General features: G+C 39.1%; 1 protein-coding gene across 1 annotated transcript in view; it reads left to right on the plus strand.

Moving 5' to 3' along the window:
* The window catches only part of GLB1 (galactosidase beta 1), a 41,577-nt gene that overhangs the window by 9,729 nt on the left and 18,803 nt on the right, over positions 1-13,045 (plus strand). The window contains exons 2-10 of the mRNA XM_064704810.1: positions 127-296; positions 5,984-6,134; positions 6,434-6,494; positions 7,286-7,380; positions 8,618-8,798; positions 10,439-10,497; positions 11,381-11,502; positions 11,584-11,624; positions 12,081-12,193. Coding sequence (XP_064560880.1) covers positions 127-296; positions 5,984-6,134; positions 6,434-6,494; positions 7,286-7,380; positions 8,618-8,798; positions 10,439-10,497; positions 11,381-11,502; positions 11,584-11,624; positions 12,081-12,193 — 993 coding nt within the window. The remainder of the gene's footprint in view (positions 1-126; positions 297-5,983; positions 6,135-6,433; positions 6,495-7,285; positions 7,381-8,617; positions 8,799-10,438; positions 10,498-11,380; positions 11,503-11,583; positions 11,625-12,080; positions 12,194-13,045) is intronic.

Raw genomic sequence — 13,045 nt, forward strand, 5'->3', positions numbered from 1 at the left:
TCTCTTATTTTAGGACCATTGTATTGTAGACAACCCACAGATGTTGTATAGCCTGTTCTCTGTGTCTTTCAAGGCAGAAAAAATGACACTGTGTCTTTTTTTGTTTTGGCTTGGTTTTGTGTACAGAATGTACCTGGGAGGAGTTTTGGGATTGATTATGAATCCAACAGCTTTGTCAAGGATGGGAAACCTTTCCGTTACATCTCCGGTAGCATTCACTACTCGCGGGTGCCCTCGTATTACTGGAAGGACCGCCTGCTGAAGATGAAGATGGCAGGGCTTGATGCCATTCAAACGTGAGTAGCTGTTGATTTCTGATGGATTTGTGGTCCTGGGAGCTGTATGAGAACTCATTAAGAGCCTGCCATTGTTACTTGTTTATTATTTTTCCAGTAATAGGTGAGGGAGCTCTGGAGAAGTGAAGGGTGCTACAGGATGACTTTTGACCACATAAATGGGGGCAGCTGGGCAGGTTGTAACCAGCAATCTGTTCCCCTGATGATAGGCAACTCCTCTGGCTTCACAACCCAGGGTGCAAACGTGACCTGAAATAAATTGTTGGACTATGAACTTTGGCAACTATGGAACAATTATACATGCTCTCCCTCTGCCAGGGACACTGTACTCTCTGGTCAAAAGGCAGACTAGGTGTGAGGAAACAATAATCTGTTAGTACAGCCTGGGTTGGTATCACTCAGAAGCCTTGAAAATATTGGTGAATACTGCAGTAACATTTAAAAGCTGTTTTACCAGAAGCATTTAAATTTAGATAAATGGATGGGGAGCTAGGTGTACTTATTTAAAAAGAAAAAGCTTAAACAGCTTTCATGTGTGTGTGTGTGTGCAAAACACCTAGTCCTTGTCTTTTCTACCTGGTCGTATACTTAATTCAACAGATGAGGCACAAATTTTAAAAAAAATCAGCTTTCTCTTATTTTTGCCATGGCTTCATTGACAAGGGAAGTGGTACTGTATAAGGCACAGTCTTTTCAGGCAATTATTGTAATTCCCAAACAGGTTTGTTTTCTTTTCTTAAATCATTGCAAGGCTTAGAGCTTCTCTTTGAAACCACCCGCTTTTTTGCTGTAAAAAGTTCAGCTTCTGACAGTGCAGAGCTTGTAGGCTCTGTAGGAATGGTTTCTCACCCTTGAAATCTGTATTGTTGTTAGACCTGCAAGTTACATGGTTCCTTTGTTCCCTTGGGGATGAGACTAGTCAGAGTTAGTAGCTGAAGAACAGACAGCAGGGAGAGAAAAAAAAGTTGAATTTTTCCAAATTTAGGGTTCTCTATTTTTTTGCATATCTTAAGACTCTTGCCTGTGTTGGGATGATGCAGGCACTCTGTTGAGTGGTTTTGTGGTTGTTTTTAGTTTTTTTCTATTAAGGAATCAAGTTCTGTCTTTGCTCACATTAATAAGAGCAATGGGATTAAGTAACACACTTGCTCAGGACCAGGTTGCTGGATTTGCCCAAGTAATTACTTTTTACTGAAATAAAAGTAATTTAAAGTGGACATGGAAATTATGCCTTTTGGTGTCTGGCTTGAAGGTCAGCCTGTGGCTGACCCTATGATCAGTGACTCCTGTGATCCACAGTGTCTCATACTTCCCTTATGTCTCTCTTTAATTTTCCTCCTCCTCCCAACACCCATGTGTTTTCAATGCCCTTTGTTCATTTCCAGCTTTTTCAAATAGTCCATTTTTTTCTTTTTAATTTTTTTTAAATTGCCTTTTCATGTCTCTGATGCATCACTGGAATTGAGATAGATATATTTTTTTTTCCATTCCCTTTGTCACTGTTGTTCAATGGCAAAATTGCTGCAAGGCCAGTTTGGGTTTTTTCTTGTTGCTTTCTCCCTCTTCATTTGTGATCTCCCACTAACAAGGTGGGTTTTTCCTTCTTTCTTTTCTGCTTTTTTCCCTTGTTGAGACTTCTTACTCTGCTTTACTGTTTTGCATTAGTATCTTTCTGCTGTGCAGGAAGGAGTGAAGATTTGTTGTTTTGCTGGTGCCAGCTGATCTGTGTTGGTCTTGGGAGAGCTGAGCTGTGTCCTGTTTTGGCACAAAAGGTGCTGTGCAACTGGCAAGTGGTTATGGCAGCTGTGGCTTTAGGTGTTGGTGCTGGATCACTTCATAACAGCTTTATTAGTCTCCTCTTGTTTTTCTAAGAGCAGATTGAGGTTCTTTGACTTTCTCTCCAATTATTGCTCACATCTGGATTTTTTCTGCTGTGGTGAAAGATAAATCTGAAAGTGTACTTTAGAAGCAGAAAGATAAATCTGAAAGTGTACTTTAGAAGCAGAAGGTGCTCCTGTGCCTTGCATTTTCTACAAGAGTCAAATCCATGTGTCTTTCTGTTTGATACTAATCACTCTCTCTCCTGAGGCTAAAAAAGCACCTCACCTACAAAAAAACCCTTTTGTTTTTCTTTGAGGTTTGTCTATAATCAAGTCGTTCTGCTACTGATTATTTGAGATAAAGCTATGAGTATTCATATAAGAAATCTTCTGTGATTTTGTATGATTTTGGTAAAAAAAGGGAAATTGGTCTGTGTGATTAGGTTTTTGTTTTCTCTTCTTCTGCATACTCTCTCCTGGATCAGTAATACTGCTAGTAAGGGACAGAGATAGAAATTTTGTGAAGTCATTCTGGAATGAATGGGCAGCAGCACTGCCAAACTCTCTGGCAGAATATGGTGGTTGGATTCTCAATCTTGAGGCCTCATCTGAAGACTGTGATTTTGTTGCTTGGGATTTTTTTCCATAAGACAGGGAATGGTCCTGCTATAATTTGAAATATGGGAACCTTCCTTGTTCTTATCAAGGCGTTCCCAGTGAGGTTTACCACTTCAAGGGAAACAGGATCCTTATATTATGGGATTGTGCTTGTAAATACCTTGTGGATAAAGCCAAACCAGACATGTTCTCCTTCCTGTTCTCTGCAGCCTTTTTTCCAAAAGGCTGTCTGTGCCTTGATGCATCATTCAGCTCATGACTGAGGCAGCAGTTCCTCCTGGTCTCTGGAATAGGTGAAGTCAGCCCATGAATATTATTGTCTGCACCTGGTAACACCTTAAGCAATAACAGAACATGAGAAAACAGATGACAGTAAGCTTGATCTTATATTAAAGCCTAAGAGATCAAGGCTTACCCCTTCTAAAGAGCAGGTTGAAATTTAATGTTGTGGTTGGTGTGATGTCCCAGAAGGTGGTGGAGGAGGATGCTGAGGAGCTCACTCCCCACCTCAACAGAGGTGTCTGGTCACACAGGTCCTTGTTTTCAGTTTCTGACCCTTGTCTGCCTGCTGGAAATGAGTGCTGGCTGAAGAAGGCATCTGGAAAGCACGGGAGGTCTGGGGTTTGTTTTGTGCAGAGCAGATAAACAATTGCCACTAGATGGGGCAGAAGATGTATACAGAATTTACTGATCAGCGGACATGCTCCCTGGAAGAATCCACAGTTACCTTTACAGGCTCATAGAAAGTTAAAGAATGTTGAGCATTTTCTTTGTTTTACTCTGTTTGTTGACTAATGAACAGAAGGATGTAAACCTGTACAAAGTCCTTCTATGAAGGAGCTGCTGTTTAGAATATGGAATATTTAAAATTTAAACACAAATTACTGTTTTTAAAGACTCATATATGAGTAATTTAACTAGCATGCTCATTGATGAAAGTAGTACAATTTATTCAATTTTACACTATTAAAATAATCCCACCCTGGTATTACAGAGAGAATTATCTGTACATTAAAGAAGTTGAAGTGTGATTTTTTGCCTGTTGATAATATCTGGAATAGGAGAGGAAAGCTGTAACTTCTAAAGAAAGGAAGGTTATAGCATGAAGCTTAGAAATTGTGTGTAAATGGAAAGTAAACTCAAATACAGAATAAATACCATATTTTAAGTTTGAAAAAGGATGAGATTTTCCATTATAAGTTTATTATTCTGTAGCTGAAGTGGTACAGGATTAACAACTGACTGTAAATTTTGACAATGGTGTGTAACAAATATATTCATTAAAGACAGCAATTTCAATTATTTCATTTGAGACCATCACTAGCTGTAGAAAATGTATTGCTGGATTAAAGTGTCGTAGTAACCATTTTTAGACCAGTGTTTAAAATAAATTTTTATTATGATTCATTATATAAAACAATGGTTTCAGATTGTTTTTTTCTTGTGCTTCTTCCCTTTTTCTCTGGTAGAATCTGCTTTTTTTTTCAATCTTGTGATCAAGCATATGATATAAATGAAAACTGTTTCTGGAAGGATTTTTCTATTTTCTTCCATCTTGAGCATGAGGGAACTGGAGAAACCCTTTCGTCCTCACCTCAGACAGTATTAAGTGCATTTAAACCTTAAGATTTCTTTCTGAATAAGTTGATAATTCAATGAGTGTATTTTCACATGGTTCATATATTCATTAAGTGAACATATAGGTTTTTTTACAAGTGAGTTAATTGTGCTGTGCATTTAAACCTTAAGACTTCTTTCTGAACAAGTTCATAATTCAATTAGTCTATTTTCACATGGTTCATGTATTCATTAAGTGAACATGTAGTTTTTTTTACAAGTCAGTTAATTGTGCTTCAGAAACAATTAGAGCAGCTTGACACAGAAATAAAATATACCACATAGAAGAAAAATCTGCATTTTGATGCCTGAGTGCATTGCTTTGACTCCATCCTGGCACTCAAATTTGAAGCTTTATCTTCTCAAACAGAGGCTTAAAATTTTGGCATTTGAGATGCTATAATATTCATGAAGGTTGAAATATTATAATTTTTGTATTTGATGTTCATGTACATGTCTGTCTGTATATGACCATTTTAGTAGTGTACTCATGAAAGAGTTCCTGTTTTTCTTCCTTATTGAAAGCATTGTTTTAGGGACTTTCTTTCCCTCTTGTGTGGTTTTCGCAAAATTAAATGTGGAACATGCTATCAAACCCAGGCAGTAAGGAAAGTGTTGCCTTAGAGGATCTTTGCTTGACTAGACACAGTTTTGGGAATTTTAGAAATTTTAGAGGAATGAGTTTTCACATTCCCTTGAATCCTTGCTCGGGTTGTACTCATCCCTAATTTTAGTCTGTCTGTGCTAGACTGCCACTTAATACCATGGCAAACACAACATGGTTGTCAAACAGGGATTATCAGCTACAACACTGCTCATGGTATTTGGTAGATTACTATTTCTTTGTTGTCTTGAAACCAAGTGAGTTTTTTTTATTTCTGTGAGATGTTCTGTGCTGAGGCTGTGGTCTCCTGGGCCCTAGAGGTAGGAGAGAGGTGTTCTTTCAAATGGTGATGTGCTTGTTTGACATCTTCGTTACTTAGATGAAATTAAGCTTTGCTTTGTCCAAGTTCTTGGGCACCTTAACATTTCTTAACCTAATTGTTCTTCCAGTGGTGGTTTTCCAGGACTTGCATTGTTCCTGGTCAATGAAAACTTTTGGGACCTAGATGCAATATGACTTGAGGCTTAAGTGTTTTTCAGATTCTTTGCAGTGGCAGCAGCATAGACCTGAGAGCCTGGTTGGTGTTCCCTGTGCAAGCTGGGTGATCCATTCATGAAGGGTCACGTGCTGTTTTGTGCTTGTTCTTGGCCTCCTCCTTCATGAGTGGTTTACCACATTCATCTCCTCATCAACCTCCCACCACTGTACAGCTGCCAGCTGCCTTGCCAGCTTCAAAACTGTTTGTTTAATTTTGGAACAGATATGGTTTCACAACGGCACTACCAGAACCTGTTCTTGCTCTGATAGGGACTCCTGCAGACATAACCCTAATTTCAGTGTCAATTTTAAAGCCTTCTGGTGTATGAAATACCTGGCAGAAAAAAGGCCAGAGAGTTACTCCTGTCTTCTACTGATCCAAAGGATCAGCAGCATTACTGGTCTCTGGGGCATGTACTGCAAGTAGCTGTTTTCCAGAATTCAGGTTTAGTCTCAGTTTCCTAATGGAAGGTGATTTTCTCTCTTAATAGGTATGTCCCATGGAACTACCACGAACCCCGGATGGGCACATATGACTTTTTTGGTGGTAAAGATCTAGAGTATTTCCTGCAGCTTGCCAATGACACTGGATTGCTTGTTATCCTGAGAGCTGGACCTTACATCTGTGCAGAATGGGACATGGTATACAACCTTTTGTAACAGCTCACTTCTAGGGTAAATCTAGTGCAAGTATTTCTTAAAGTAAACAGACTTACTCATTGATGTATCCTTAGACAAGAGTCTTGGTGTAGTGTGTTAAAATCCATGCATCCTAAGTGACTTCTTACAATGCAAACTTACTCTGTTTTTGGTTTTTTTTCATTAGGAATTACTACTTTCTTGTAGAAAATCAATTTTCCTGTCTCCGTATATGTCTTAATAAAAGGCTAAATTATTCTTAGGATTCCTAAATATGTCACTGTTTCACTTTCTTTTCCCAGGGAGGTCTTCCTGCATGGCTGTTGGAAAAGAAATCTATTGTTCTCAGGTCTTCTGATTCAGGTAGAGGCTTCAGAAAAGGCCATTAAAAATACACTGTAACAGCAAGGCAACTTTCTGTTTGAGGCCATTACTAGATAATTCATATTTCAGCTCAAGTTTTCTTGTGAGTAAAATCTTCAATACTTTTAATTAGAAGCATGCATTCAAAAAGTAGAACAATTAAAGTAGGGGAGAAAGTTTTCCAAGGTATTGTCAAGTTGGTGCCAAGAGGGGAATCATCGTCACCATTGAGGAAAAGAATGCTTCAGCTTTGAGGTTTTTGGATTTGCCACAGCCACTCATAATGGGGATCCTTCTTGGCTGGTCAGCATGCAATCCAGAACAAGTTACAGCATTCTCGCCTGCTCCTGTTTAAGAACCAGACATGGGAGAATAAGATGAGACAGGAGATTAATGTTTGTTGGAGAGAATGTAGGGGATGAATATATAGATATCATATCCAACTTCAGTTCTACTGTGGTTAAATTATCGATTTAAAAATAGTACATAGATCAACAGTTGAATTTGTCTTCCTGTTGAAATGCATTACGACAACCTGTGAGACGTAATGAAGTTCTTTTGATAATTTTCCAAGTTCATCAGTATTTAAATGTTTTATTTTTTAGTAAACTGTATTGGAAGCATTTATGACTAAGTAGAAGAGCACATTTGTATAAGCGCAAACTGTTCATTAAATGCTGTTCATAAATTACATAATTAGAATATTACATAAAGATGACCCATATGTAATTTAAAACAAAATTAGAAAAAGGCAGAAAAATTGTGAAACATGTATTCTTTGTGTATCACAGATTACCTAGAAGCGGTAGAGAGATGGATGGGTGTCCTTTTGCCAAAGATGAGGCCTTATCTCTATCAAAATGGAGGTCCAATCATCATGGTGCAGGTAACTTCCTGAAAACCAGATGAACCCAAGCAGCATGAGTGCTTGTACTGCTCTTGCAGGCACACCATGGGTCTTGGGTGGTGGTATCACAGGTGTTTCTTAACTTTCAGGTAGCTGCAAGATTCTGATGAAATACCTTATCCTAAAGAACTGAATCCACTGTTTCTAGGACTCAGAGAGCCCTCATCTGCTCTGTCAAAGTTGTTTCCCACAGCTGTATAAGGCAATAGAGGGAACTTTTGTAGCTTTTTAGATTTGAGGTTTGTGGCAATTCTCACATAAAGCCAAAATGCATACAGTTGCCTGAAATAATCTGACAAGAAAAAGGGGAATAAGAATACCCTTAGATAGAAGCAAAAGCAGTATGGAGTAAGCCTAATTTAGCACCTAACTTGTATGTTCATGGTGAGTGAACATACAAGTTAGGTGCTAAATTAGGCTTACTTCTGTCCTAAACTCCTTCTAGATAGATGTGTGGGAGTGATTGTCCCATATTTATAGTATTTGATCTTAATAAAGCTTTATTTCAATTTCTTTAAACTCCTTGACTGGCACAGGTTGGGATAAGAGACCCTTCTTGTAATATGCCCAAGACAATTTTGTTGAACGGTGTGTTTTGTCTGTTGAACAGAAGCACTGGGCAAAATGATTCTTTGGCAGAAGTAAGATGCTTATAACAGGATTTTCAGAAATAACCTTCAGGATTGGAACCTATTGGATGTGGAGCTGAAAAGTGCATCACCTTGGAAAAGGGGCAAGATGTGTGACTCGCAGTAGTAGCACAGTTGTTCTCCCTTCAATCCTTTTGAGCCCATTTCAGGGCTTTGTGGTTCATGTGAGCCCTTTGTAGATGTCTCTGTTCTGAATGTCCAGTTTTGTTGTAGTTTTGATCATTTCACAACCTGTTCTATGATTTTATTGGTCTACTTGGGAGGTGGGTTATAGATCTCAGATTTTAATAGAGACTCTATTATGATCACTGTAGCTAAACAGATACTTTGGGGGGGGACAGAATTTTGCAGGAAAATGGCTTAGCTCTGCACAGTGGTGGGTCCTCTGTAAAGTACTGTTGAGAGGAATGAGTCTTGTCTTCTCATACTCCTCACATCTGGAGTTAAAATGACATTTTCAATATTGCTATCAAAGGAAGAAGAGGGTTGAATTTGTGCTTTCTGTTTTGTTATCAGATGCAGACTGAATTGGCTATGGCTTTACTGACTTGCTTTTTGCTCTGCAGGTAGAGAATGAGTACGGAAGCTACTTCGCTTGTGACTACGACTACCTGCGCTTCCTCCTGAAGCTCTTTCGCCTGCATCTTGGGGATGAGGTGGTGCTCTTCACAACTGATGGTGCCAGCCAGTTTCACTTGAAATGTGGGGCTCTCCAGGGTCTCTATGCAACGGTGGACTTTGCTCCAGGTTGGAGACTGCTGTTTGGTTCAAAAATTCTGAGCTCTGTGTGTTTGTTGTAGGACAACCTTACTTGACTGCTTGCCAAACTTGCCTGCTTTGTTTAAATGGGTTAACAGGCATTTATGTGTATTTAACATACTCTTAAACATTCAAGAATCACCCATGACCGCTCAGTTAGAATGTCATAATCACTTCCTTGCATCTTGGAATCATGAATAGCCAGTTTTGCTGCTCATAGCACTTATCTCCTAAAAATTAGCAATAATAGTTGACATTGATTCCTTGATTATTTTAATATTCCTTTTTGGTGTTGAGGATTTTTAATGTCCTCTGTCTGTCCTGGAATCCAGCCATCCAAATACATTTCTTTTTACGCAAGAGGTTATTAGGAAAAAAATGCTGTTGAAGATCATCATTAGAAATGTGCACACTGCTACAATTTGTTGTGTTATAGGTCTGAAAAATGGCTAAGCATTATTAGTGTGATCAGAGAGTACCCTTTTGATAGACGAGTTAAGGATTTAAATGTTTATATACTGCATGGACTTGACAAAATAGGCTTAAGGCACAAGAAACAAACTCCCAAGACAAATATTTTTGGGTTTTTTATTGTGCATATTTTAAAATTTTTTTATTTTTATTTTTTTATTGGCCTCTTCTGTACTTTATTCTCTCTACAACCAAACACACGTGCTTAGCAGGGATCTGTTTTCTTGCAAGTTGAATGAAATTGTGGATGTCTTCATGCATATCCTTTTGTGGGATTCACATTCTCTGAACCTGAGACAAGCAGTGAGAGAAGCAGAGAAGAGAATGATCAAAACAATTCTTAATCTCATTTGCTGCTCCTGTGTTGTGCTCAGGTAGAATGCAATATGGAGATTGTTTACCCAAAGTGATGGTGTTTTGTTTCCTTGGCCTATCAGGGCCAAGCACATGTCCAGGCTGCCGGTCAGCAGACAGTCATGAGATTTTGTTGAGTTGAGTGCTTGTTCAGTTTCAGTTTAGATGTAGTGTAATATAGTATAATATATAATAATTACTTTATTATACTATTATTCTAAGTATAGAATAATAGTATAATAAAGTAATTAATTAGCCTTCTGATATCATGGAGTCCTCCTCATCATTCCTCCCACCAGTCAGGCAAAATTACACCAATATCCTTTATGCAATGGTGAGCCACCATTCCACCAGAGAAGTTGTTTCCAGGCACTGTGGCTTGAGCCGCTAGGAGTGATCAAGAGTGAAACACCTCTTTAGAGGTTGCCTGGTTTCTACTCTTCCCCATAGCCTTGGTAACGTCACCCCAGACTTAGACTTTCCAATGATCAATAGCAATTCTGACACATCTCAGACTTCTTTGTGCCAGGATGTCATTTCTGAGAAAAGCTGGGTTTTCAAAGGATGTGTCTCAAAAGCAAAGACACTTACACAGGCATGCATATGTGCATGTATATATTTAAAATAAGTTTTGCAAGTTAAACATCAGAATTAAAAGTATTCATTCCTGTGTGTGCTGGAGCAGCTTTCTTGTCATTATTTTTTGCTAGACTGGAAGGGAGATAAGACACCAATTTCAATAAAATGATGGACCCAGAAAATCATGGATATAGCAACTCAATTTTATTTCTTTCTGTTTATAGGTGGCAATGTCACAGCAGCATTCTTAGCTCAAAGGAGCAGTGAACCCATGGGCCCTTTGGTATGTGTTTTCACTTAAACTTTTTGTATCATGTCTAATCTTGAAGTTGTTAATCAGAGAGGGATTGACAGCACTGCTTGAACAATTTTAGGGACCTGTTCACGAAGCTACAATTTCCAAGTCAGAGAAGTGAATAGAGGAACTTCTCTGTGTGTTTGTAAAATCCACATTAACTGCTGCTCTCCAAATGCTATTTTAGTCTCAAAAAGTAATGATTTCACTTCAGTAGTTTTCCTTGCTAAGACAAATGTTTACAAAGCGGCGGAAACACTAAGGATGGTTAGACAAGTTAGTGAGATATGTGTGTAGGTAGAAGTTAAAAGCAGAATTAAAAGGGCAGATTAGAAGTTGTTTCCTGTTTTCAGCTACCCTAGAGGTTTTATACAAGCTATAGTGGGATGTGAGAACACTGGAAGCCATTTTGAGAAAGGGAGAAGGCCCATTTGAGGGTACAAAATTATCTCTGTGCTAAGGAGTTGTTTAGAAAGCAATTTGAAATATTTTTCATTACATCCAGTTTGTATATGCTGTTCTGCAGAGAATATGTTGATTCCATCATTTATTTGAATGCCAAGCATCTGAAACACATCCTTGTTGCCAGGTTCCCAAGAGATCTATACTCTTTGATGCTTAAGCAATTTTTTTCAAAATGTCCCTATAAAATTATTGGAACAATCCTTTAATTCCTTTGACCTGTAGTCTGCTGAAAAGGACTGATCTAGTATGTACTTTGCTGTATTTACAGTAGTTTAAAAATGGCTCATATTAGTCAAGGTGCCTTTTTTCCCTTCCCTCTTACAGTTAGGAGCCTTAGTTCACATTGCATTCGGTTCTTGTTCCCTCTTCATGTTTCCCCTTCCTCTTTTGCCCTTCCTCCTTTCAGGTTAATTCTGAATTTTATACTGGATGGTTGGATCACTGGGGGCACCGTCATTCTGTTGTGCCCGCAGAAACTGTAGCTAAAACACTTAATGAAATCCTGGCACGTGGTGCTAACGTTAACCTGTAAGTGTGTGTTCAGTAGAGCTTAATTTTGGGGGGATTTCTTTTCCCAGTTCAGCAAAACCTGATTTTTTTTCTTTTTAGGTACATGTTTATAGGGGGGACTAACTTTGCCTATTGGAATGGTAAGAAATTACTTAAATTATACTAATGGTGGAGGGGAGCTCCTTTTGAATTAGGTAGTAATGTATTTTGTGAAAGAACGAGCTGTGCCTACTTGCCCATGGCAAAAGACATGACTGCACTAGCTGTTCTTTGTTTATTGCCAACATGTTGTACCAAACCCACATGGTATTTGTCTTTTCCAAGGCTACTTCTGCTTCACTCGGTGCTGTGAAACAGTTGGAACACAAATAAATGTGTTTCTCTTCGGAATATTTCACAGAGTGGTGTAAGCTCACAAGGACATTGTCCTCCTTCAATTTTTTATGCCAAATCCCAAACTTCAAGGCCTACACTGAATCTAAAAATGTAGCAGAATCTGTCTGAAATCAGAAAGAATTCTGGCAGTTGATACCTTTGGGAAAAAATCCCTCTCTTCCACTGTTTTTACTGCTTTTTCTTTTTTCCTCCTCCCCTAGGTGCTAATATGCCTTATATGCCTCAGCCCACTAGTTATGACTATGATGCTCCCCTGAGCGAGGCGGGAGATCTGACAGAAAAGTATTTCACCATCAGAAAAGTCATTGGTATGGTGAGTGTCCCCAGGACATTTTTAGAATGGTTCTTTGAGACATCCTCCAAACTGTCTTGTTCTTGTGTTGGTGGAAGTTACTCCTCAATGTACTATTTTCTGCAGCTGGGGGAAGTGAAATGGAACCTGATAATTAGGCCAACTTAACTGCTTCTTGTTACAAAAAACAAAAGATCTTGCCCCTCTCTAGCTATTCATTCTGTCCCAGTGGCTTCCTCCTTCCTTTTAGAGGAGAGGATGCTGGTGTAGGTCTGACTCTGACATGGTTCAGCTCTTCTTTTTTCTTACATTTGTTTTCTCTCAAGGTCAGTAAGGTGAATGAGCTCACTCAGTAGGATGAGAGCCAGTGCTGCCACAGGGGGAGGGAGCAGAGGGAGGTGGGAAGGGTTTGGCTGGGAGTAGAGATGGAGGAGGAGTGTACAGAGCTTTTTCCTTGCAGCATCAGTCAGCCATTCAGTCAGCTTAGGCTGACGAGCTGATGTCAGCCCAGTCTGTGCTGCAGTTTAGTGCTTTGGCTGTCCCAAACTTCATGTTGAGGTTTTGGGCCTCTGAGAAAGACCAGGCTTACTCAAAAGAGCTCATCTTGGTTTTGTGTTTTCACAACCTGCAGCTAGTGGGTGGGACCAGCTTTGCCTTGCTGTAAAAATTCACAGTGTCTCCACAAAGTGGAGATTGAAGTAGAACATGGAACCTCTGTCTGTGTTTTGAATAGCCTTGCATTGGAGGCTGTTCAGGTGAGGCTTAAAAACAGGTTCTGTGTGAATCCCAAGGCTCAGGCTTATAATCACTATCCTGTTGCATACCAGCAACATTCCTATGCACTAGAAGACATTTTTATTCCAAGAGTAGGTC

The sequence above is a fragment of the Zonotrichia leucophrys genome, chromosome 2 (genome assembly GCF_028769735.1).
Source record: "Zonotrichia leucophrys gambelii isolate GWCS_2022_RI chromosome 2, RI_Zleu_2.0, whole genome shotgun sequence".
Taxonomy (NCBI): domain Eukaryota; kingdom Metazoa; phylum Chordata; class Aves; order Passeriformes; family Passerellidae; genus Zonotrichia; species Zonotrichia leucophrys.